Source organism: Neoarius graeffei, chromosome 3 (genome assembly GCF_027579695.1).
Source record: "Neoarius graeffei isolate fNeoGra1 chromosome 3, fNeoGra1.pri, whole genome shotgun sequence".
NCBI lineage: Eukaryota > Metazoa > Chordata > Actinopteri > Siluriformes > Ariidae > Neoarius > Neoarius graeffei.
Genome location: NC_083571.1, coordinates 61694083 through 61719536, shown reverse-complemented (window position 1 = coordinate 61719536; position 25454 = coordinate 61694083). Strand labels below are relative to the sequence as shown.

Sequence of the window (25454 nt, the reverse complement as noted above, 5' to 3'; positions counted from 1 at the left end):
GAGCCTCAGTGTTCACACAGCACGGAAGATAACGATCTATCCGAAATTGTGTGAAAACACGCCATTTCTGACTGAGGAGGTCTTAGTGTGGGATATAGGGGGAAAAGAAAACAAACAAACAACAACAACAAAACAACCGCCTGTTCACGCGCTCCTTCCTTCCTGTGATGCGCGCGAGCGGAACTCTCCCACAAGCCGCGGACTCTTGAGAAGCAGAGACGCGCTCGCGCTGCGAATCTGAATCCACGCACGCGCGCAGAGCTCGCGCTCCAGCAGCTGCCCCAGCTTTCCTGTCGGAAGAGGCGCAGAGTCGCAGCGCGAGGCGGCTTTATTCAGTTTAACCTGAACGATAATGCCTTTTACTCGACTGGTGCGGTAAATCTGGATACTTTTCTCAGCGTAAACTAGCGGAGAAGGATTAAAAAACAAACAAACAAAAATCTTATCATTTCCGTCAAAGATGAACAGCCAAATGGAAACCGAGCCCAGCGAATACAGCAACGGTCCCGAGGAAGAGGTGAGTAAACTTGATTAAAGGTACAATAAACATTTTTAAAAATGTTTTACTTGTCCAAATAACTTGAAAGATAAGTAAAATATAAACTTTTAAGCCGTGACCTCAGTACAAGTCTATACAGTGGTTGCGAAAACCGGTTTGGGAAACTGAATTCCGGTCCGGAAGGTTTGTTTTTGTTTGTTTGTTTGTGCCTCCTGACAGTCATTTTGTAGACACTCGAGCTTCTTGAACATGTGTGTGAGTGGGGGTTGGGCTCAAGGACTTTAAAAAAATCATTCAAAAGTCAAACTTAACTGTTCCTGTTACTCTTATCTAATGCACCTTTAATATATTAGAAAACACTACGAGTTTATTTTCTTTCAGGATGCTACTAAAGAGCATGTCCATGTTCCCATCCTACTCTGATGTACTGTTTCCTGTATGCAGTTTTGGACTTGGTGGCTGAATACCAAACAGTTCCCTGGAGACACTGTAGTGCACTAAGTAGGCTGTGGAATGTCAGGCCTATGTATGTATGTATGTAGTGTGCATATGTAGGGAGTATGGAGCCATTTGGGATGTGCTTTAACGTCAATGCTTCCTAGACAGAAAGTTGATATGAATTTGGCTGAAACTGTGTTGTGTAAAGAAAAATAACATCTATATGTATGTAGTACTAGCAATCATTGGGCGGCGTAGTGGTTAGCGCTGTCGCCTCACAGCAAGAAGGTCCTGGGTTCGAGCCCCATGGCCGGCGAGGGCCTTTCTGTGTGGAGTTTGCATGTTCTCCCCGTGTCCGCGTGGGTTTCCTCCGGGTGCTCCGGTTTCCCCCACAGTCCAAAGACATGCAGGTTAGGTTAACTGGTGACTCTAAATTGACCGTAGGTGTGAATGTGAGTGTGAATGGTTGTCTGTGTCTATTTGTCAGCCCTCTGATGACCTGGCGACCCGTAGTCAGCTGGGATAGGCTCCAGCTTGCCTGCGACCCTGTAGAACAGGATAAAGCGGCTAGAGGTAATGAGATGAGATATATATATATATGTATGTAGTACTAGTAGGTGGTGTAGTGGTTAGTACGGTCGCCTCACAGCAAGAAGGTTCTGGGTTCTACGTTCAGCGACCGGCAGAGGCATTTCTGTGCGGGATTTGCATGTTCTCCCCGTGTCTGTGTGGGTTTCCTCCGGGGGCTCCGGTTTCCCCCACAGTTCAAAGACATGCGGTTAGGTTAATATGGGACGGCCTTGAGTGAGGCACCTAAGTCCCAACTGCTCCCGGGCGCTGTTAGTATGGCTGCCCACTGCTCTGGGTATGTGTGTGTGCTCATTGCTCACGTATGGGTTAAATGTAGAAAGGAAATTTCACAAGTGTGTGATGAATAAAGTTGTTCTTTCTTTTTTTCATTTGTCTCTGTGTGTCAGCCCTGCGATGACCTGGTGACTGACCTTTCTTTCTTTCTTTCTTTCTTTCTTTCTTTCTTTCTTTCTTTCTTTCTTTCTTTCTTTCTTTCTTTCTTTTATTCAGTTTTACCTAGTAAAAATTCATAGTCTGTAGTATTCCATAATCTGCTTATTGATTTATAAAGGAGCACCGATAATCAGTTTATTGCAATGTTAAACATAATCAGTATTGATATTATGGATAACTGTTACTTCAAAGCAGCAGGCTGCCTACACAGGGATCATTGTGAATTCAGTTATCCATCCGTTATCTGTAGCCGCTTATCCTGTACAGGGTCGCAGGCAAGCTGGAGCCTATCCCAGCTGACTATGGGCGAGAAGTGGGGGACACTCTGGACAAGTCACCAGGTCATTGCAGGGCTGACACACAGACAACCATTCACACACTCATTCACACCTACGGTCAATTTAGAGCCACCAGTTAACCTAACCTGCATGTCTTTGGACTGTGGGGGAAACCGGAGCACCCGGAGGAAACCCACACGGACACGGGGAGAACATGCAAACTCCACACAGAAAGGCCCTCACCGGCTGCTGGGCTTGAACCCAGAACCTTCTTACTGTGAAGGCCTCTGCATGCTCTTGCGACAAGGCTTTCGCAGACAGCTTTTCGCAGACAGTTGTAATTTATCGTTGAGCAGGGAGTAATAGGCGTGCGCGATGTTATTCACCGCTACAACGCAAGGGGGCGCGAAGTCGCGAAATCGCTAGGAGTAGTTGGTGGGTGTGGTTAGTGGAGTGTTTATCCTCCGGTTACTTATAATGACTAGAACTGGAGTCGTATAGATGTACGTAATTCCTCACTTCCTCGATCAACCGCTCTTCGTGCTGCTCCATCTTCGCTCGTGTTTTTAAAAATGGCGGTCGTGAAAACAAAACAAACCGGGAAAGTAGGGAAGCGGAAGTGCGTGTACAGCGGATGTAGAGTGGACCAATCAGAGCCCTCTTGTCTGCGACGCTGTCTGCGAGGCTTCTGCAGTGGTCACAATTTTTGGGAGGTGCGCGCAGAGCGTCTGCGAAGGTGGGGGGGCTACGCAGACGCTATCTGCGACACCGTCTGCGAGGACTGCGTTGTCAGCATAAATTGGCCTTGAGGCGACAGTGCTAACCACTACACCACCATGCTGCCCAAATTCAGTTGTTATTGTTACAACCCCATTTCCAAAAAAGTTGGGACACTGTGTAAAACATAAAGAATGGGACAACATTTCTCTTTCAAAACTACAGCAATTGGTCTCTTCAGTTCCCTAATGTTTACAGAGTGTTGTTAAAAGTAGAGGTGATGAAACACAGCGGTAAGCATGCCCCTGTCCCAGCTTTTTTGAAACGTGTTGCTGACATCAAATAAAAAATGAGCATATATTTTTCAAAAAAACAATAAAATTTCTCAGTATCAAAATTTGATATTTTGTCTTTGTACTACTTTCAAAGATATATAGGGTTTCCATGTTTTGCAAATTATCACATTTGTTTTTATTTACAGTTTACAGTGTCTCAACTTTTTTGGAATTGGGGTTGTATTGTTGTTGTATTATTATTATTATTATTATTATTATTATTATTATTATGGGCGGCACGGTGGTGTAGTGGTTAGCGCTGTCGCCTCACAGCAAGAAGGTCCTGGGTTCGAGCCCCATGGCCGGCGAGGGCCTTTCTGTGTGGAGTTTGCATGTTCTCCCCGTGTCCGCGTGGGTTTCCTCCGGGTGCTCCGGTTTCCCCCAGAGTCCAAAGACATGCAGGTTAGGTTAACTGGTGACTCTAAATTGACCGTAGGTGTGAGTGTGAATGGTTGTCTGTGTCTATGTGTCAGCCCTGTGATGACCTGGCGACTTGTCCAGGGTGTACCCCGCCTTTCGCCCGTAGTCAGCTGGGATAGGCTCCAGCTTGCCTGCGACCCTGTAGAAGGATAAAGCGGCTAGAGATAATGAGATGAGATTATTATTATTATTATTATTATTATTATTATTATTATTAAGTTATTTGTGTGGAAAAAAGTGAAACTGTTATTTAAAAGCAATGCTCCTGGAAATTTTATATGAAATTTTATATGAAAGTTAAAAAACAAAAACATAATCATGTGAACGATGTGTGATCATTTTTTGAACATGAATGAATTATGGGAGAAATTCCATGTTAAAAAAATACATAACAAAACATGCAATGTGTTCAAAGGCACAGGTTGTGCTAAGATAATCTCATCTCATTATCTCTAGCCGCTTTATCCTGTTCTACAGGGTCGCAGGCAAGCTGGAGCCTATCCCAGCTGACTACGGGCGAAAGGTGGGGTACACCCTGGACAAGTCGCCAGGTCATCACAGGGCTGACACATAGACACAGACAACCATTCACACTCACATTCACACCTACGGTCAATTTAGAGTCACCAGTTAACCTAACCTGCATGTCTTTGGACTGTGGGGAAAACCGGAGCACCCGGAGGAAACCCACGCGGACACGGGGAGAACATGCAAACTCCACACAGAAAGGCCCTCGCCGGCCACAGGGCTCGAACCCAGACCTTCTTGCTGTGAGGCGACAGCACTAACCACTACACCACCGTGCCGCCCTGCTAAGATAATATTCGTAACATTCATAAAAATTAATAATTTTTTTTTAATTAGAGCTAGCAAATAAATGTCAGATTTTCTTTGAAGGCAAAAGGAAAAAAAAACACCACAATTTCCACTGAAATGTTTAAAGTTCTATTTTTTTTATTTGACTTTGTCTAAATGAACCTTGCTTAACTTAATGTATTAAAAGCTCTCAGAATAAAGAAGAAGCCTTTATTTTTCACATGCACCCTCAAGTACAGTGAAATTCATCCTCTGCATTTAACCCATCTGAAGCAGTGAACACACACAAGTGAGCAGTGAGCACCCAGAGCAGTGGGCTACAGAACTGGGGGAGCAGTTGGGGGTTCAGTGCCTCGCTCAAGGGCACTTCAGCCCAAGGCTGTCCCATGTTAACCTAACCGCATGTCTTTGGACTGTGGGGGAAACCGGAGCACCCGGAGGAAACCCATGCAGACACGGGGAGAACATGCAAACTCCACACAGAAAGGCCTCCATCGGCCGCTGGGCTCGAACCCAGAACCTTTGTGCTGTGAGGCAACAGTGCACTACCGTGCCGCCCATGAATGAACATAAATGCATGTTTTTTAAAGCAGACCTTATTTTCATATGTGCAGATTTAACAAAAACACGTATATGGTATGTCCTAGGGTCATCAACAAATCTGAAGCATTACATTTTATTAGAAACGGATGATACTTGGATTTTCTTTTGCTTTTATAGCTCCTGCAAATATTCATCATGTGCGTTCAGATAAGATTCCTCTGGGCTTCTCCGAGCATTCCTCACATCTTTGATGAATAGAGTTTTGCAATGAAACGCTGTGTTAGATTTCCTAATTAAGAAACCGATTAGTGTGTTACAGTCGATTCATTTTCTTTGGCTAGACTTCTGAGTTTCAGTCCGTAATATCCTGATCTTTTAGAAAGCCAAGAAAAACCCTGTGTGTGCATGCGTGTGTTAGTTCTTTATTTAGTACTTTTGCATACAATCCACAGCAGATCATACATCATGATACGATGTATCGTCTTTAAATCTTGTGCATCAATGTGCGAATATTCCCACTTCATCCATCTTCAATTTTATTTGGACATTTAATTTGCTGTGTGTCAGACAGGAACACAGAAGTAGAGCTTGATAATTACATTTTTTTTGTTATGATGGCTTCAAAATCATCCCACAGGCAGGTTTAATCATCTCTATATAAAAACACCCTGCTCTTTTCTCTGATGTTATTAGTTATAAAAGAATAAATCACCTACTGAGAGAACAAACCCTTACAGGGCTGTGCAGCGTGACTACATCGTCACATGCGCTGAGGAAAATTCTTTCTGGCCGAGAAGGGTCACATGAGGGAAAGAATTGCTGCTCAACCATAAAAAGATGATGATCGATAGAGTGTTTACTCATCGATGCAAGAAACAAGCAAGCAAAGGTGGCAGTTAATTTAAAAATTTTTCACAAGTCTGAGTGTGGACGAATGAACTCATGAGGTAATAAAAGCTCCAACATGCTGATCAGGAGACTAAAACATGGTAGCTGACATAACTTAAGATATGATGAACCGGTTTGCTAGTTAAACGCACTGAGTCAGGAACATCACCCGACACACAGTGCTGTTAGGCAAAAATAATAAACGCTAGAGTGGTGTGATACAAGGCAGGTTATTTTCCTATAACAGCAAGTGTGTTATGTTTATTTATACCGCAGCACAGCTGAATTCTCAAATCTGATTGGCCAGAAGGTGTACATTATTTTTATGTCGCAGCACGGCTTCGAAAGAAGCTCGGGCTGTAACTTAATATGCACATTAATATTAACGCATTCGTTCTAATACATTATCATTTTTATAGTAACAGTTGTTTCGCAGGGACTTGTACATCCAGGTGCTCCGTGTAATCTAAAACTAATAATAAATATAAGTAAAATGTACAATTGTTGATGTGGTGCTTTTTTTTTTTTACAAGAAAAAGCATTTATTTAACGTTTATCGTTTGTAAGCACTTTGTTAAGCAAACCGCACGGCCTGTCGTGTTATCCTTTACATACGCATGCGCGCGCACACACCACAGAGACTTTTAATTATAATTTCTTGATGAATGTCACGTCAAACTTTGTGCTGTGGAACATCAAGTTATTCCTTGTTATCACTTACATTATAAACAGTCACTGATTCACCAGGATCACCTTTTCTCTCTCTTAGTCATCGCAGACTTTTCATGAAGTACTGTGAGTGTTGAAAAGAAAAGCACCTTATGGAGGAGACTACTTCCATAATTGTTAAATAAACCAAAATTTGACTACATTTAAGTTATTCCACGAAATCGAGTCGTGCATGAGCTGATAGCTATAAGCCATGTACGATGAAACTGAGTGGAGTAGCTGTTTTATTCTGTCTATTTTCACTGGATTTTGAGAAACGGAGCATTTTTATTTTTTGCAAATTCGATAAATAAAAAACTTTTTTATACAAAACGTCCGATAAAATAATTTCCGCTTAGAATGTAAACAAACTGGTGAAATGACCATAGCAATTTGTGAAAAATGCAATAATAATTCTTGAAAAATAAAAAAAGATACTTTTGTTCCATATTTTGCTGCTTTTTTTGTTGTATTTTTTTGTGGTTTTCTTCAGGTTTTTTTGGCATTTGGCAAATCAACTTAACCTCCTAGGGCTTAGCGGTCACATGCGTGGACAGCACTTTATGGAAATTCGGAACAGGAATCCACATATGTGGACATACTTTTTCTCTAAAAGTACATCTTATCAAAAGATGATGCTTAGTTTTTATTCTAATCAGGTTCCAATAAGCCCAAATAGCAAAGAGAAATAAAAAATGCATGTAAAAAAACAGCTTGGGCCTTAGGAGGTTAAAGGTGAATTACCACCACTGACTGGGCTGGAGTGTGGAACAGGAGATATTTGGGGGGGGACCTATATTCCAAGCTATTTCTGTTTCTTTTAAATACTTGACGATGATTTTTGGGGTTTTGTTTTCAAGTAGAGTTTTTATTTTGTCCTCGGCTGGTTTAGCAACATGCTCCGCCATTTTGTTTTTCTCTACTCACGGTATATGAGCTGATATCCTGGCAGTAGAGTAGCCAGTCAGAATGCACGATTATTCATATCCAGTGACTGTGAATAGAATAACAAGGATTATACATTTTTATTTGTTCAACAACATGTCTGGAAAAAAATCTTGGCTTATGCACAGCGTCCACTGTAGATGTGACATGAAGAGCTTAAAGGTCATAGGCAACAGTCGGAGGTGAAATGTAGAATATCAACTTTATTGTCGAGAAGAACGACTCAAAAAGCGAATTCAATCTTCCTGGTGTCTAATTTGCACCCTAAAATTGAATAAAACGGTTAAAATATACTGTTTCGCGCAGTTTCCGAAGGTTTGTTTATATCTCACTTATGTGCACTTTCACCGCCAGGGGACCATCGTTGTGACATCATTTAAGCCAAACAGACCGGGAGCAGCTCTGTGTTTACCTGCGAACTGAGCACATGTTTAGGAGGTTCATTTATCTAACCAATTTCTAAATATCTCATCTCATTATCTCTAGCCGCTTTATCCTGTTCTACAGGGTCGCAGGCAAGCTGGAGCCTATCCCAGCTGACTACGGGTGAAAGGCGGGGTACACCCTGGACAAGTCGCCAGGTCATCACAGGGCTGACACACAGACAACCATTCACACTCACATTCACACCTACGGTCAATTTAGAGTCACCAGTTAACCTAACCTGCATGTCTTTGGACTGTGGGGGAAACCGGAGCACCCGGAGGAAACCCACGCGGACACGGGGAGAACATGCAAACTCCGCACAGAAAGGCCCTTGCCGGCCACGGGGCTCGAACCCGGACCTTCTTGCTGTGAGGCAACAGCGCTAACCACTACACCACTGTGCCGCCAATTTCTAAATATACTTTTTTTTTTTTTTGCTGGAGAGAAACATACAGGGCTAATTTTCAACAATTCCGTGATGACATATACCAGGACATTTAATGGGGTTACCCACTGATGCGCAAAGGGGCACACACACATAATCCCTGTAATAGAACGTGGATTCGTTTATATTGCTAATTTATTGCTAATATTAATACAAGCATTGTACCATTTATAGCCTACTCTAAACACACACAAACATTAATCATGTTAGCAGGTAGCCATTGCAAATCAACTTCAATTTAGTGGCCACTTTATTAGGAACACTTGTGTAAAACCATGCACAGACATTTACACTGAGCATGTCAGCCATTGTCATGTTAGCAGGCTAGCGGTTAGCATGTTAGCTGTGACTAATCAACTTCAACTTAATGGCCACATTATTAGGAACACGTGTGTCTGTATGAACACACATATATTTAGCATGCAAATGGCATGTGAACCGTTAGCATGTTAGCATGCCCGCGGGTATCATTTTAGCGGTGACAAATTAACTTCAGCTTAGTGGCCACTTCATTAGGAACACTTGCGTTCGGACACACACGCAGATATTTATCATGTTAGTCAATAGCATGTTAGCATGCTGGCAGGTAGCCATGACAAACTATCCCTTTTGTCTCATTTCCACAATGATTGTGCAGGATCCCTCAGGATTCTTTACTTGAAAAATTGCAAGCAAAGGTAAAAATGTTTACCTCCAGTCTTTTTCCTTTTTGCTTGAGCATTGCTGGCGTGTTTCTTCTTTGACTGCTTGCTTTTGTGCTCGAATTTTGTCGGAACAGCATCAGGTTTGAGCCTTCTCTGTCCGACACTGACACCTAAACTCTCCAACAGATGGGGATTCTTCAAAAATGAATCCTCCTCGAAGTGATCAGAGCATAGAGCGGCGTATTTACCCGGCTGCCAACCTTCTCGCTTCACATGCACAATCCACTCTCTCCTCCTCTTTTGGAAAAAGGTAAAAATGTCTTCCTGAACGAGTCCCGTTGTCACAGTTCACTGCACAACAATAACGCATTGGTTTTCTTTGGAAATTCCTGAACGCACGTCTGCACTCAAGCCGAACGGCAATGTTAATAAACGGAAGTGGACTCAACTCAAGCGGTTTGTTTGGCTTAAATGACGTCACGCGCCGAGTGGTCACGGAAATAGCCGACAGAAATTCGCCACGATCTGCGCTAACTTATTTTAATTATTACTTATTAACAATACGTCTTGGGACCAGAAGAAAATTACAGAGGGTTTTTTAACATATAAAGTTTCAAATGTGCATAAAATTAAAATCGTTGCCTCTGAGCTTTAAGCTTAAGAGTTACACATGTTTGGGTTATAGATATAACGCTAAGATAGCACACAACTGTGAAGTGTGTTTAGTTTAAATATCAAATGAAAATGTGCTACAAAAGTCAATATGGAGTTATGCAGTTTTTTGTTTTTTTTTGGTTTGTTTTGAATCCCATACATTGACAGCCATAGCTAGCTATAGATGTTTCATAAGCCTATAGTTTATACATAAAAGTTAGGCCTGTTTATGTAAACTGCAGCAAGTTTTAAGAATCCAGTACCTACTGAGATCATGACTGCTGCCAAAAATAATTCTTACCAACTACAATTTTTTGCTTTCGCACCATTCCCCCAAGCGAGAACTTGCATTGTTTCCAGTTCTTCTTCTTTTTTTTTTTAAAAATAAATCCTATATACAGGATGCCATTAATTTCGAGCTCTGCATAAGACTTGATTACTTCTACCTACACACTGCGGTTCTTTACAGCTAGAACCCTAAGGCCAGACTGTAATAATCTTCACTCTCTGTAATAAGAATCCTATGCTTTTTGTTTCAGTTCTTCTGAGTGTCCCTGTTAACAATATGCTTGGAAAGTCCACCATGACACTGTCATGAAATAACGATTTATCTTAAAAACGATTAGCGCCACGTGTAGTAATGTCTTTATAACTGTATTGTGTCTCACATCTGTTTCTCACAAATCCCGTAAATGTCACCTGGCAAATCCAGCTTTTGAGTCGTGAGAAATGAGTTTGCGAGAGCAGCATCTTAGATGAGGGCAGGTCATGTGAGCAAAACAGTGTTCATGGTCATGTGACTACGGTGACCTTTATAAAACTTTCTCCCTGGAAAATAAAGATCCTTGATGACAGTTAGGCAAGGAGAGAGGAAGTATGAATGCCTTTCCCACTGTGTGTGTGTGTGTGGGAGAGAGAGAGAAAGAGACTGACTTCCTGTGCCCACCTTTTTTGATCCCCTTAGTACAACTAGAAATTTTTTTGGTATGTGTAGCTCAGTATGTCCCTCGGTGTAGCTCTGCGTGTCAGCACAAGGCCAGATGCAGAGCTGCCTTTGTAATAGATGTGTGTACATACTGCTGTCATGGTTTATTTTTAAAAGCTCTGGGGGATTTGTCATCTTATCTCAGCCATTTGTCTGCCATTTCAAAAGACAAAAAGGCTTAGCGTCAGAAACGGCTGTCCGAGACCAAGTGTGTGTGAGAGAGAGAGAGAGAGAGAGAGAGAGGGGAGTAGAGCAACACAGGAGTAGGTATTCGTCAATTATCAGTTACACAATATACCATGATATTCAAACTCCATTCTGATTGGCCAGAAGGTGTCAAATCATTTCTACACTCTGGTTGAATTCTAGCGGCACTCCACTGCGTGTTGTGCTCCATCACACCACCCTGGTGTGCATTACTTTATTCCTTACATAACAGCAGCACTGACAGTAGAAATAGGATAATAATCAACTTTAGGGTGATACGGTAACTCTGCTTCACATCAGGGCTGCTGTCGTTGGTTATTTTCTGATAACAGTACTCCTCCAAGTGTTTTATTCCTATATATTGAGTAATGTAAGCTGTGTTTACCTGAACAGCTGTGTTCTTCATCCATACTTGCCAACCCTCCCGATTTTGGCGGGGGGCTCCCGATTTTAGCCTCCGTCTCCCGCATCCCGATCGTATTTGTTAAAAACTGGATAATCTCCCGGTTTGGGGAAATCCCTACCGCCAAGTTAAAAATACTCCAGATTATGTCCAATCAGAATCGTATGAGAAACACTGCTGACGTCAACTGATTTTGAACCAATCAACGAACAGAACAACAGTCACTTCCGTAATGTAGGATTCACCCAGGCTGTCTGACACTTTTTACAAGCAGTTATTCATCATGGCCAGTAAACCCAATACCAAACAGCAAAAATATGAATGCAAATACCAGGTTGCATGGGAGAATGAATTTCCATGGATAAGCAAATGTTGGACCAGCCAGTTACACATTTTAAGGTAAAGATACCTTAAATAAGAATACAATGGACATTTTCAGTGTGAAATTAAACTCGTCTTCCATACCATTTCAAAAACAAACTGCAGAGACTCAGATTGTTGGCGCGCCCGCGTCTAAGACGCACTATTTTGAATAATGAACGCATTGTCGAGAGGGGCGGGGGCCAATATTGACGCAAGCATTTTGTACCCTATTTGGAACGTTTCATGGCGTATTACAGACCGTCCAGGATTTCGCGATGTTGCGATTTGCAACTTCAACGCAAATTCAACCAATCCCCGCGAATTCAGGGCGGTGTTGCAATTATATCCAATCACCGCAACTTTCCCGCAAATTTGACCAATTGTTGGCGTCGTCTTGAGGTGACGTCGACAAACTACCTTCCGCCTTACTTCCAATGTTGCCAGATTGGGCAGTTTCCCGCCCAGTTGGGGAGTTTCAAGTGCATTTTGGCGGGTTTTGAACATATTTTGGGCTGGAAAACGTCAGCAGTATCTGGCAACACTGCTTACTTCCGTGTTTCCGTTCAAGAGAAGCAGCATGTGTGAGTCAGTGTTTATGTAGGCTTAAATTCTGTTACTGAAAGTGTTATGTTTACAGTGAAGGACTGTGTGCACTTTACAGTAATTTTTTTACTTAATACAAGAAATTAATGGATGCCAACATTTTTGCCAAAATGGTATTTTATTTTCCATTGTTTAGGCAGCTTCAGCATCATACTGTGAGATTCTGTTCAAATTGTTTTTTTTCTTCTATGAAGCCTGAGCCATTTATTTTATTAGTTTATAATTATTGTTTAATTTAGTCTTCAGGAGAGACTGCCTGCACACAGTACTAGTATTAATAGTTTTTTTCTTACATGAAAGCTGAGGCATTTATATTATATTTTAAGGTAACTTCATGTTGTGCTGTGAGGTTCTCTGCACTTTAACTTTTGAACCAACAGGTGCATTTGGATAAGTAAAGCCTATTTTTCTGCATTTTTATAGTCCTGGTAATGTTTTATATTGGTAAAGTTGTTTATAGGACCATTTCTCAGTGTCTGTTTTTTTAATCAATAGTTTTTCAGTAATAACTTAATATTTAACATATCACTCAATTTTAATCACAAAAAGAGAAAATCGCAACAATTTCTTGCAACTTTCACTTCCTCCCGCAATGTAATCGCAACAAAAACCTAAAAAACACCGCAACTTTCATCGCAATTTTTTGGAAAACCCCCTGCAACATCAGACATTTTAGCCCGCAACAATCACAAAAAAGGCCCGCGAAATCCCCCAGACTGGTATTACTTGACTTCATGGTCTCAATATCGAAAATCTTGCACAAATATGCAACTTCCAACATAATTATCTGGATATTCAACAGATTTCAGCACCGGATGAATTTGTTTTGACCGCCGCCATATTGAATATACGTCGGACCTGTTCGGGTATTTCCGCCGCCCCGTTTGTAGCGTCCCAAGCGAGTAAAACCTGATCCAAGTCTTTCACTAGGTGGCATCTTACGGTCTATGTACGAATATTCGAAAGAGACAAGAAAACATGGATAAGAAAAATACATCTATTTTGTCATTCTTCGGCAGAAAGAGAGTACATTCACCTGAAAAAAACTGATACCCCTGATACCCAAGGTAATTAGTCATACTAGATTTACAACAACAACAACAACAACAACTACTACTACTGCAACATCACTACAACAGCAACCACTACTACTACTACTACCACTACCACTGGTGACTACTACTACTATAGATCTACACCAAGCTGAAAACAAGTTAATAAAATAAATTATAATTTACAAGGAGGAGATAATATAGATGTGATATATAGTGGCCTGTGGTTGAATTCCAAAATATTGCCACTGATTAAACAATATCTCAATATATTTGGTTGAAGCATTGATTTTTGTCTGCTTCATATGGCTTCTAATACCAAAAAAAAAAACAGAATTGAGAAGAAAAAAACAGCCCCTGGGCTGCCCCAGCTGTTCATTGGGCTCGCTTCGCTCACTAGGTTCGCTTCAACTGAAGGATAATCACTGGGCCCCCCATTGTAGAAATGGGCCCCTGTTTTTTCCCAGGAGGGGCCCTGTGGGCCCCTTGACCTGCAAAACAATCTGAGTCTCTGAAACTGTACAACTTCTAAAGTGTTTAGTGAAATTTTGCCTGACAGAGAATTTGTTTGAGTGTATTTGAATAGTGTGGTAGTGTCTTAGTGCTATTTTGAATTTATGTTTGAAAGTTTTAAGTGAAAGTTTACAAGTGAATTATCTGGAAAGTGATTGATTTTGATAGAGTTTTGAGGTTTTAAGTGAAAGCTTACTAGTGAGTGTATTTTGGTCGTACTAAAATTTTGCATTCGAGTGAATTTCTTTGTGGAGTATATTTTGATAGTATGGTAGTATTTATAGTGCCATTTTTAAATTTTGTTTGAAAACTTTCAGTCATAGTTTGCAAATGAGCAAATTCCTCTGATGCATTCCGATAGGATTTGGATAGGATTTCTAGTGCTTTTTAAAAATTCTGTTGGAAAGTGTTTAGTGAGAGAGATGCATTTTAGTAGTACTAAGACAGTCTCATCTCATCTCATTATCTCTAGCCGCTTTATCCTGTTCTACAGGGTCGCAGGCAAGCTGGAGCCTATCCCAGCTGACTACGGGCAAAAGGCGGGGTACACCCTGGACAAGTCGCCAGGTCATCACAGGGCTGACACATAGACACAGACAACCATTCACACTCACATTCACACCTACGCTCAATTTAGAGTCACCAGTTAACCTAACCTGCATGTCTTTGGACTGTGGGGGAAACCGGAGCACCCGGAGGAAACCCACACGGACACGGGGAGAACATGCAAACTCCGCACAGAAAGGCCCTCGCCGGCCACGGGGCTCGAACCCAGACCTTCTTGCTGTGAGGCAACAGCGCTAACCACTACACCACCGTGCCGCCCACTACTAAGACAGTGCAGTATTTATTTAATTGAGTTGTTACTATTTTGGTTAAATCTTATTAAAATTTAATTTATATATATTATAGTTCTCTGTATTTTTACATGAGCTTACAGAAGGAAAACACATTTGATGCAATCCAGTAATACTTTCATTCACTGTGACTATTTTAAGAAATTATAAGCATTCTTCTAAAGCATCACTTGTGTTATTTTCTGTGGGTCTCTGTATGGATACAATATTCAGGCATGAGATTTTTCAGCTCAAAATCTGATTTAAGACTTCCCTTTCATCATTGTTTATATTAAAATTCAAGACGAGTATTATTTCAGATTTTTCACTCTGAGCTCTCTCATGCCTGATACATGAATCCCATAACCTACAGTAACTGACAGAACAATATCAACAATTCAAAAACTCTTTAATTGTATGTATAAATTTCAAATTGAGATCCACTGTTTTTATCGTTTCAACCGTGCATCAGACCCTCGTCCAATTGAAAATGTCATTCACACACTTTTCTCCCCCATGAGAATTTTGAAAAGTTGGCAAGTATGTTCATCATGTGGAGTTTTCCGGTTGACACAATATTGGGATTTTCAATGATCTCATCCGATTAGTCATCAATGTGCAGTACAATTACAGCATCGCTTTATTCACACAGAGTCATTTCCGAGTAGTTTACCATGATCTTCGTTTTTGTCTAGTTTTCATTGTCTTTGTCCTTTTGACATCATCTGTATTAAATATTTACCAGTTACGATACCAATTTTTTTTTTTAAGTTTTACCGTCCTTACTCATAAAAGGGGCTTCTTAATTTGTCTACTTTTAAACTATTTTAGATTATTAATGTCGATATTAACACTGAAGTAACACATGGAATTATGCAGGGACCAACAAAAATGTTAAACAAATCCAAAGATTTATATTTTAATTTCCTAAGAGGGTTTTTTTTTTGATGAAGCTTTACACACACTGCATTTTTTTTTTTCAACCAGTTTCATGAGATTTATTATAAATGGCTGATTTAAAACATGTTGATTCAGAAATCACTTTTTGATGGACATTATTGTTGAACTTTTGAGTGTCATTGTACAGTGGTGCTTGAAAGTTTGTGAACCCTTTAGAATTTTCTATATTTCTGCATAAATATGACCTAAAACATCAGATTTTCACACAAGTCCTAAAAGTAGATAAAGAGAACCCAGTTAAACAAATGAGACAAAAATATTATACTTGGTCATTTATTTATTGAGGAAAATGATCCAATATTAGATATCTGTGAGTGGCAAAAGTATGTGAACCTCTAGGATTAGCAGTTAATTTGAAGGTGAAATTAGAGTCAGGTGTTTTCAATCAATGGGATGACAATCAGGTGTGAGTGGGCACCCTGTTTTATTTAAAGAACAGGGATCTATCAAAGTCTGATCTTCACAACACATGTTTGTGGAAGTGTATCATGGCACGAACAAAGGAGATTTCTGAGGACCTCAGAAAAAGCGTTGTTGATGCTCATCAGGCTGGAAAAGGTTACAAAACCATCTCTAAAGAGTTTGGACTCCACCAATCCACAGTCAGACAGATTGTATACAAATGGAGGAAATTCAAGACCATTGTTAGCGTCCCCAGGAGTGGTCGACCAACAAAGATCACTCCAAGAGCAAGGCGTGTAATAGTCGGCGAGGTCACAAAGGACCCCAGGGTAACTTCTAAGCAACCGAGGGCCTCTCTCACATTGGCTAATGTTAATGTTCATGAGTCCACCATCAGGAGAACACTGAACAACAACAATGGTGTGCATGGCAGGGTTGCAAGGAGAAAGCCACTGCTCTCCAAAAAGAACATTTGCTGCTTGTCTGCAGTTTGCTAAAGATCACGTGGACAAGCCAGAAGGCTGTTGGAAAATGTTTTGTGGACGGATGAGACCAAAATAGAACTTTTTGGTTTAAATGAGAAGCGTTATGTTTGGAGAAAGGAAAACACTGCATTCCAGCATAAGAACCTTATCCCATCTGTGAAACATGGTGGTGGTAGTATCATGGTTTGGGCCTGTTTTGCTGCATCTGGGCCAGGACGGCTTGCCATCATTGATGGAACAATGAATTCTGAATTATACCAGCGAGTTCTAAAGGAAAATGTCAGGACATCTGTCCATGAACTGAATTTCAAGAGAAGGTGGGTCATGCAGCAAGACAACGACCCTAAGCACATAAGTCGTTCTACCAAAGAATGGTTAAAGAAGAATAAAGTTAATGTTTTGGAATGGCCAAGTCAAAGTCCTGACCTTAATCCAATCGAAATGTTGTGGAAGGACCTGAAACAAGCAGTTCATGTGAGGAAACCCACCAACATCCCAGAGTTGAAGCTGTTCTGTACAGAGGAATGGGCTAAAATTCCTCAAGCCGGTGTGCAGGACTGATCAACAGTTACTGCAAACGTTTAGTTGCAGTTATTGCTGCACAAGGGGGTCACACCAGATACTGAAAACAAAGGCTCACATACTTTTGCCACTCGCAGATATGTACTATTGGATCATTTTCCTCAATAAATAAATGACCAAGTATAATATTTTTGTCTCATTTGTTTAACTGGGTTCTCTTTATTTACTTTTAGGACTTGTGTGAAAATCTGATGATGTTTTAGGTCATATTTATGCAGAAATATATTATTTTACTGCCTTGTGGCTATGCTATTCTGTTTATGACTGTTTTGATTATTTCATTTTTTATATCATTTTTTTTTTTACTGTTCGGAATAAATCAATCAATATAGAAAATTCTAAAGGGTTCACAAACTTTCAAGCACCACTGTACATGGTAGGTAGCTAGCTAGATCTGTATTTCCAGGTTGTCTAGCAACAGTGTTTTCATGATTTTAAGGTATTGGAGAATGAACAAGTATGAAACGGAGACAACTGAACACCCTACATGAGAAGTGAGACAGCTGCTTTCAGCCTCTCTCTCTCTCTCTCTCTCTCTCTCTCTCTCTCTCTCTCACAGCATGACCTGAAGGCTTTTGTCTTCTCTTCACCAGTAGAAATGTGAAATGTTCATAATTTCATCGCTTTTATTAAATGAAAGTCAGATTTCACTTGGTCTGAATCTCTCTCTCTCTTTCTCTCCCCTTCTCTGTTTCTGTTTATCTGTGAGTGTCTCTCTCTGTCTGTCCATCTTTGAGTGTCTCTCTATGCATCACACTTCCTCAATAAGTTTCTCTCGGAGTGTCTTTGTCTCTTTTTCTGTCTGTCTCACTCTGCAAGTGTTTCTTTCAGTCTCTCTCTCTCTCTGTCCCTGTTTCTCTGTGAGTGTCTCATTCTGTATGTATCTGTCCCACTCTCTCTGTGACTGTCTCTCGAAGTGTGTGTGTGATTGTCTCTCTATCAGTCTCGCTCTGTGAGTGCCTCTCTGAGTCTGTCTCACTCACTCTTGGAGTGTCTCTGTAAATGTCTCTCTCTTTCCCTGAGTGTGTCTGCGTGTCTCTTTCTTTCAGTGTGCGCGCATGTTTTGATCAGCTGTTGTGCGTTTGTTATTGTATACTCTTCTGCCCCTCTTTCAAGTGTTGCTTAGTCAGTGCAAGTTTGATTACCACACTGTTGCTTAAGAAATAAACAGTTTGTTATATTGTGAACAATATGCTGCCATGCGTTCCTTTCATTAATGATTCACATGAGTGTGGGAGTACAACTTTCTGAAATCCAGCAGTCCATATGAAACTATTCTGTTTCACTTTCCATCACATCAAACTGTTTACAGAGAGAGCGTTTGTTTATAACTGTTACGGCCTGTTCCGCTCTTATCATGACTGCGACGTCTCACTGCTCCGTGTGCTTCCTGTCAGTGTGTGTTGGTCCAAAATACGGTACAGACCGAAACACCAGTGAAGGTTTGATATGTGGAACATTCGTTGTGTGTGTGTGTGTGTGTGTGTGTGTGTGTGTGTGTGTTTAATCCTTTCATCACTCTCAGTCTGTGCTGTAACAGTGAGCCTGTCTGGCCTCCGCAATAAAACCCCCCTTTTATGGTCATGAGTCATGAGGGAGAGAAAGAAAGAAAGACTGAGTAAAGTAAGGCATGAGACACTCCTCACTCCTCAGCTGAGATTCAGGAGTGTGTTGAACAGGTGAGCTTGTCCCATTTTGTGTGTGTGTGTGTCCAGCCAAGGAGAAAACTAAAAAGAAGTGTTGGCTCAGTCTCTGGTTCACTACACATACCTTTATATACTGAAGTAAACAATTAATTCCAAGTGTGTGTGTGTGTGTGTGTGTGTGTGTGTGTGTGTGTGTGTGTGTGTGTGAGGGAGAGCGAGAGAAAGAGAGGGGGAGATTAAAAATTAAAATCACTAAAATGCCAGGATCTTTCAATAATTTGGATGATAAATCATCTGAACACTTCCCCATGTTCTCCAAATGTTCCACATTTCCTAATTAGCCAGCCAGCTAGCTCTTCCATAACTAGCTCACAGTTGTCAAACGTTGATATGAGCGGGATTTCAGAATCTAAAGTACTATTTGGACAGGATTAGATTTCCAGACATGCTCTCTATTCTTTAAGTAATGCTGCTGGAGAACATCTGGAGCCATTATGATTGATAATTATATAATTTCTACTGGTCCTTCCCTAGAAGGCAAAATGCAGCCTGATCTTTCCAGACATGTGCACATGCAGTTCGTAAAAATGACTGAAGTGATGGACTTCAGTCCCAACTGAATCCCAAGTATTTTTTTTTTAAACAATGGCTAAATCTGTCAGAATACACAATAACAGTCTTGTTCATCACGAACATTCAATAACTCAGATTAGAATAATAAAAATGACTGAATTTAGTGATGATCTGGAGGGAAAAACTTTTTTTTTCTTTTTTTTTTTTTACCAAGAACTGAATAGCTTTGTTACTAATGCTAAAGTTGTACTGAGAAGCTAAACACTAATAACCAGTCAAAGCATGCATGATTGACATCTTGACGTTTCGATAGTGTAAAAAAGTAACTTTGGTTTATTTTGATCCCAAACATGTTCAGTATTGTAAAAATGGCGTCATTCGTTATGACCTTTTTGTCTTCTTGTGTATCAGTAAACCTTTCATAACCGCTCTCTTATCCTGCTCCTTGTAAAAACAGCTCTTGTGTTTACCAAAGTTGTGATTTCACAGCTGTCCAGCCAAGTGCTAAACCCCCTCCTGGAACTAACTGATAGATTCCCTATCTCAGATTCAGAAAAGAGAGATGAGATGATACAAGTGAGAGCTTCTAAACTGGCCAGATTAATCAGAGCCTCCAGTTGCTAGGTTATCTCTGTTTGTTTTGATGCGTAACTGGCAGCTGATCTCACTCAGGTCTTTACTTGGATTGGACTCAGAGTGGCGTGTCGATCGCTGAATAGACCTGTGATGATCTGCTCAGTTCAAAGAATGTTTATAGAAAATGTGTAGCTTCTCGCAAAAGATTGTCCATTTGATGCCACATGTTAATTTAAAACTTAAATCAGTGCATGAGTTTTTAAGATTTGTCTGTTTTGCCCTCAAGAGGTTAAATAACATACGCAATAACAGCTGCCTCTTTGATTCTAAGCTAGACTTTGGTACTTTTCTTATCCAAAGTGAAACCAAAATTCCTCCTCCGTGTTGTCAAATCCCCACCCCCTTCTCCCAACACCAAGGTCTGAGCTCCATCAAGCCTGTCACTTCCTCATCCCCAAGTGTATCTATGCCGCCTTATGATCTAGTAGAATAACATTTAAAAAGCAAATTTCTGGGGAGAAATTAAAAAAAAATCTGCAGATATCAGTATCAGGAAAACTAACTGTTCGAATTAGACAGTTTCCGGAACCCCCCACTGTGGTTAGTTGAAAAATTGGGTCACGTGTACTCCAGATAAATTTGCATAGTTTTTATGAATGGAAATGCAAGCCCTGTCAAAATCCATGCAGCGCGAACAGCGCGCCAGTTTCAATGCGTAAGATGCGTCACCCGATTTTGGGGCATCAATGTGGTATTACTGAAGTGCCTACTCCAGCACGACTTGAGTGTACACACTGTCTTTCACGGTACAAGGAAGACCTGCATCAAGACAGTCCTCTGTCCTGGCATTCAAGTGGTTGAACGATCTCTCCCTGGCTGTCCAACCACCTGAATCACTAGCTGTCTTTTTAAAAAAAAAAAACCTTAGAAGACCCACCTCTTCTCAACACTTGAATTGGCACTTTATTTATCTATTAAAAATGACTGGAATGCTAAAACTCCTTACTGAAGGCCAAAGTTGTATTACATGTGCATCCTTTCACATGTTGTATGCAGTAAATCGAATCCTGGCGTGTGTACCCTCCTGGTGTGGGTTGTTTAGGCAGATTTGATCAATAACACAGAGGTGACGGCCAACAAAACCAGCCTGCGTCCAGTTCTGAATCGATCCAGCTGCAGAAAGTGAGCCCGTCATGTTGTGTTATGGGTTTTTATCCCCTGCCGGCTGAAAGGCCCGAAGGGGGTTTATGTCGTGGTGATGTCCGTCCTGGGAAGGGTACTCCCCTTCTGAAATCAACTCCTCTCACAATTTTTGGAGGAACTTCACACAACTTGACGAGACATTGTTATATGTGGTTAGAGCACCTATTGTAATTTTGTTCAATTCAGTCGCATTTTACCAGAGTTGTGGCCCTTGATTAACAAGCCTGTACTTTCACAGTTTCATGAAGGTGTGCTTGCCTTCTGACATCAACTCCTCCCACAATTTTTGACAAACTTCTCAAAGCTTGGCAAAAGGCCTTGTTATATGACAGTAATACGCATATTGCGATTTAATTTCATTTGTGAAAATTTTACCAGAGTTTTGACCCTTGATTAAATAACTTGTACTTTGACAATTTCACGACGGTGTACGTTCTTCTGAAATCAACTCGCAATTTGTGGAGGAATTTCACCAAACTTGGCAAATGGCTTTGTTATATGACGGTTATACGCAGATTGAAATTTCTTTTAATTTGGGCAAATTTTACCAGAGTTATGTCCTTGATTATTAACAAACTTATACTTTGGCAATTTCATCAAGGTGTGCTTGCTTTCTGAAATCAACTCCTCTCAATTTTTGGAGGAATTTCACGAAACTTGGCAGGATTCTTTGTTATATGTCAGTAATACGCATGTTACAATTTCGTTCAATTTATTTGCATTTTACCAGAGTTATGGCGTAGTTGCCAGCGGGAGATATTTTGCTCTCGGAGCACTCTTGTTGCAGAATGTTGTTAAACCGACTGCTAAAAAAAAAAAGAATCATCTGTGATAACCGTTCTCCATCTCCACTACACAGGTTCGGACTCTGTTTGTCAGCGGTTTGCCATTGGACATCAAACCCCGTGAGCTTTACTTGCTGTTCAGGCCATTTAAGGTGAGTTACTCAAACACCAAGAATCCAAACCAAGCACAGAGGAAAACAACAGTCCCAACCTTAACCTCATGCTAGTCATTTTAAATGTAATTTCTGAGATGCTGACAGTTAGTGAATAAGTTTTCACTATTCAATAAGCTTAAATATATCAACAGAATCGTGACATTTACATCTTGTACTTCCTGTTATAGTTTGCTTCATATGGTAACTCTTTGGTAAATATTTCAGGGCAAAAGTATGATTATGTCCTAAAAACATCTTGACACAGCATTTAGGATTTATGAAAAATGTATTGGAGTACAGGGGTTTTTTTGGGTACACTGCTATCAGTACAACACAAAATGGTAATCTTTCTATATTTTTAATCCGTTGATTCCAAGACAGAAAGCCTTAAAGGGATCCTCCAGTGGATTGATTTTCAAACTTCTTATTTTATGTAAAATTAGTCCTCTGATGCCCCTTTTCCACCAAAGCAGTTCCAGGGCTGGTTCGGGGCCAGTGCTTGGTTTGGAACCGGGTTTTCTGTTTCCACTGACAAAGAACTGGCTCTGGGGCCAGAAAAACCGGTTCCAGGCTAGCACCAACTCTCTGCTGGGCCAGAGGAAAGAACCGCTTATGTCAGCGGGGGGGGGGGGGGCGGAGTTGTTAAGACCAACAACAATAACAAGACCACGAAAGATCGCTGTTTTTAAGCGACGAGAAGCAGCAGCTGTACAAACGCAAAGTCATCCATTGTTAGGGCCCGAGCCCTATGGGCGAAGGCCCTATTGTTCTTGTAAGAGTTCACTATTATTAGGGCCCGAGCCCTATGGGCGAAGGCCCTATTGTTCTTGTAAGAGTTCACTATTATTATTCTTCCGTCTTCTTCTTCTTCTTCTTCTTCTTCTTCCGTCTTCTTCTTCTTCTTTATTTTTCTCCGCTGTTGGGCCATTTTCGGGGCGCTTGCCATGGGCGAAAACGCACGAAATTTGGCACCAGTTCCGAGAATTGCCACCGCTACTCAGAACCAGAAGCCCAAACTTGGCCGGGGCTCAGGGCCTCCATAGCGCCCCCTAAGTCGTTGTGATTTTGGCCTCCCGCATTAAGGTGCCTGGTTGCCATATAGTTTGTAGTAGTGGCATGCCATTTGGTACACATATGTATCTCACTAAGCCGGACAAAAATGTAATGCCAATGAATTAGCCACGCCCAACAGGAAGTGAGGTAATTTCACTTTTGTGCGAAATGCATGGCCACGAAGACGGCACAACTCCTCCTAGACCGTTCATAGGAATGTCACCAAAATTGATACACATCGTCTACAGACATGGCTGACAAAAGTTACTAAATACGTTTCACGTAGGATTAACCGTTCAGAAGTTATACGTCAATCAATTTTCGATGCAAAATTTTACATGCTTAAAAATTCATAACAAATCTTCTGATTGCTCAAAACTGCTCATACTTCACACCCAAATCAGTCATTGGGCTTCTGACATGTTACCCAATTTCTGTGATATTTCGCCACTGGGGGCGCTATTTTTGGGCAAAAATTCCAATCTTTCCTCAAATTTGGTCAAACTTCACGGCCACCCTCTTTCTACCTCCCATGTCATGTATACCACATTTTGGAAATTTTCGTCCATGGGGGGCGCTGTTTTCGGCCGATGCTATTGCTCCAAAACGGGTTTTTGGTAAATAATTCCATAATGCTTTTCCTTCACACCACTTCCTTGTGATAGTACGTTGCTGTTGTAGACACCTATTTTTCCAACTCATAATCGCTCATGTACAGCATAGCGCCACCTACTGACATGGGAAAAACCAAAAAATTTATTCTTCAAAAATCTATATCACATCTTCTGTTTACTCAATTGTCATCAAACTTCATACGCAAACTCTTCATAGCTCACCTGACGTCTCCGCCAAATTTTGTGCACTTTCGCCCCTGGGGGTGCTGGTTATGGCAAAAATGATATTGCAGCTTCTGATTTGTCAAACTTGGCAAGCAAACTCTTTACAAGACCCTTTTTGGGGCGCTTGTCATGGTCGACAACGCACGCAATTTGGCTCCTTTTTCTTAGACTGCCACCGCTACTGAGAACCAGAAGCCCAGATCCAGGCGGGCCTCAGGGCCTCTACAGCGCCCCCTAACTCGTTGTGATTTTGGCCTCCCGCATTAAGGTGCCTGGTTGCCATGTAGTTTGTAGTAGTGGCATGCCATTTGGTACGCATATGTATCTCACTAAGCCGGACAAAAATGTAATGCCAATGCATTTGCCACGCCCAACAGGAAGTGAGGTAATTTCACTTTTGTGCGAAGTGCATGGCCACGGAGACGGCGCAACTCCTCCTAGACCGTTCATAGGCATGTCACCAAAATTGATACACATCATCTACAGACATGGCTGACAAAAGTTCCTAAATAGGTTTCACGTAGCATAAACCGTTCAGAAGTTATACGTCAATCAATTTTCAATGCTACATTTTACTTGCTTAAAAATTCATAACAAATCTTCTACTTGCTCAAAACTGCTCATACTTCACACGCAGATCACTCATTGGGCTTCTGACATGTTACCCACTTTCTGTGATATTTCGCCACTGGGGGCGCTATTTTTGGGCTAAAATTCCAATCTTTCCTCAAATTTGGTCACACTTCCCGGCCACCCTCTTACTACCTCCCATGTCATGTATACCACCTTTTGGGAATTTTCGTCCATGGGTGGCACTGTTTTTTGCCGACGCATTTGCTCCAAAACGGGCTTTTGGTAAATAATTCCATAATGCTTTTCCTTCACACCACTACCTTGTGCTAGTGCGTTGCTGTTGTAGACACTTATTTCTCCATCTCATACTCACTCATGTACGGCATAGCGCCACCTACTGACATGGGAAAAACCAAAAATTTTATTCTTCAAAAATCTATATCTCATCTTCTATTTACTCAATTGTCATCAAACTTCATACGCAAACTCTTCATAGCTCACCTGACATGTGTGCCAAATTTTGTGCACATTCGCCCCTGGGGGTGCTGGTTATGGCAGAAATGATATTGCAGCTTCTGATTTGTCAAACTTGGCAAGCAAACTCTTTACAAGACCCTTATTGGGGCGCTATTATTATTAAGGCCCGAGCACCGTTCAGTGCGAGACCCTATCGTTGCCATGTGTCCAATTCTGTGCTTTGTCGCCATTGCGGGAGTAATGTCTCTTGCCGAAGAAGCTGTGGAAGGTATTTCGCGGGGACGCATGCCCCCGCCCCCCTTGGCCGCTGGCGCGAGGGCCCGTCGAGGCCGCTTGCGGCTTTAATTATTCTTCCGTCTTCTTCTTCTTCTTTATTTTTCTCCGCTGTTGGGCCATTTTCGGGG

General features: G+C 41.3%; 1 protein-coding gene across 1 annotated transcript in view; it reads left to right on the top strand.

Moving 5' to 3' along the window:
- rbpms (RNA binding protein, mRNA processing factor) overlaps positions 1-25454 on the top strand; it is a 76376-nt gene continuing 50922 nt past the window's right edge. The window contains exons 1-2 of the mRNA XM_060917073.1: positions 1-517; positions 22028-22105. Coding sequence (XP_060773056.1) covers positions 461-517; positions 22028-22105 — 135 coding nt within the window. The 5' untranslated portion in view covers positions 1-460. The remainder of the gene's footprint in view (positions 518-22027; positions 22106-25454) is intronic.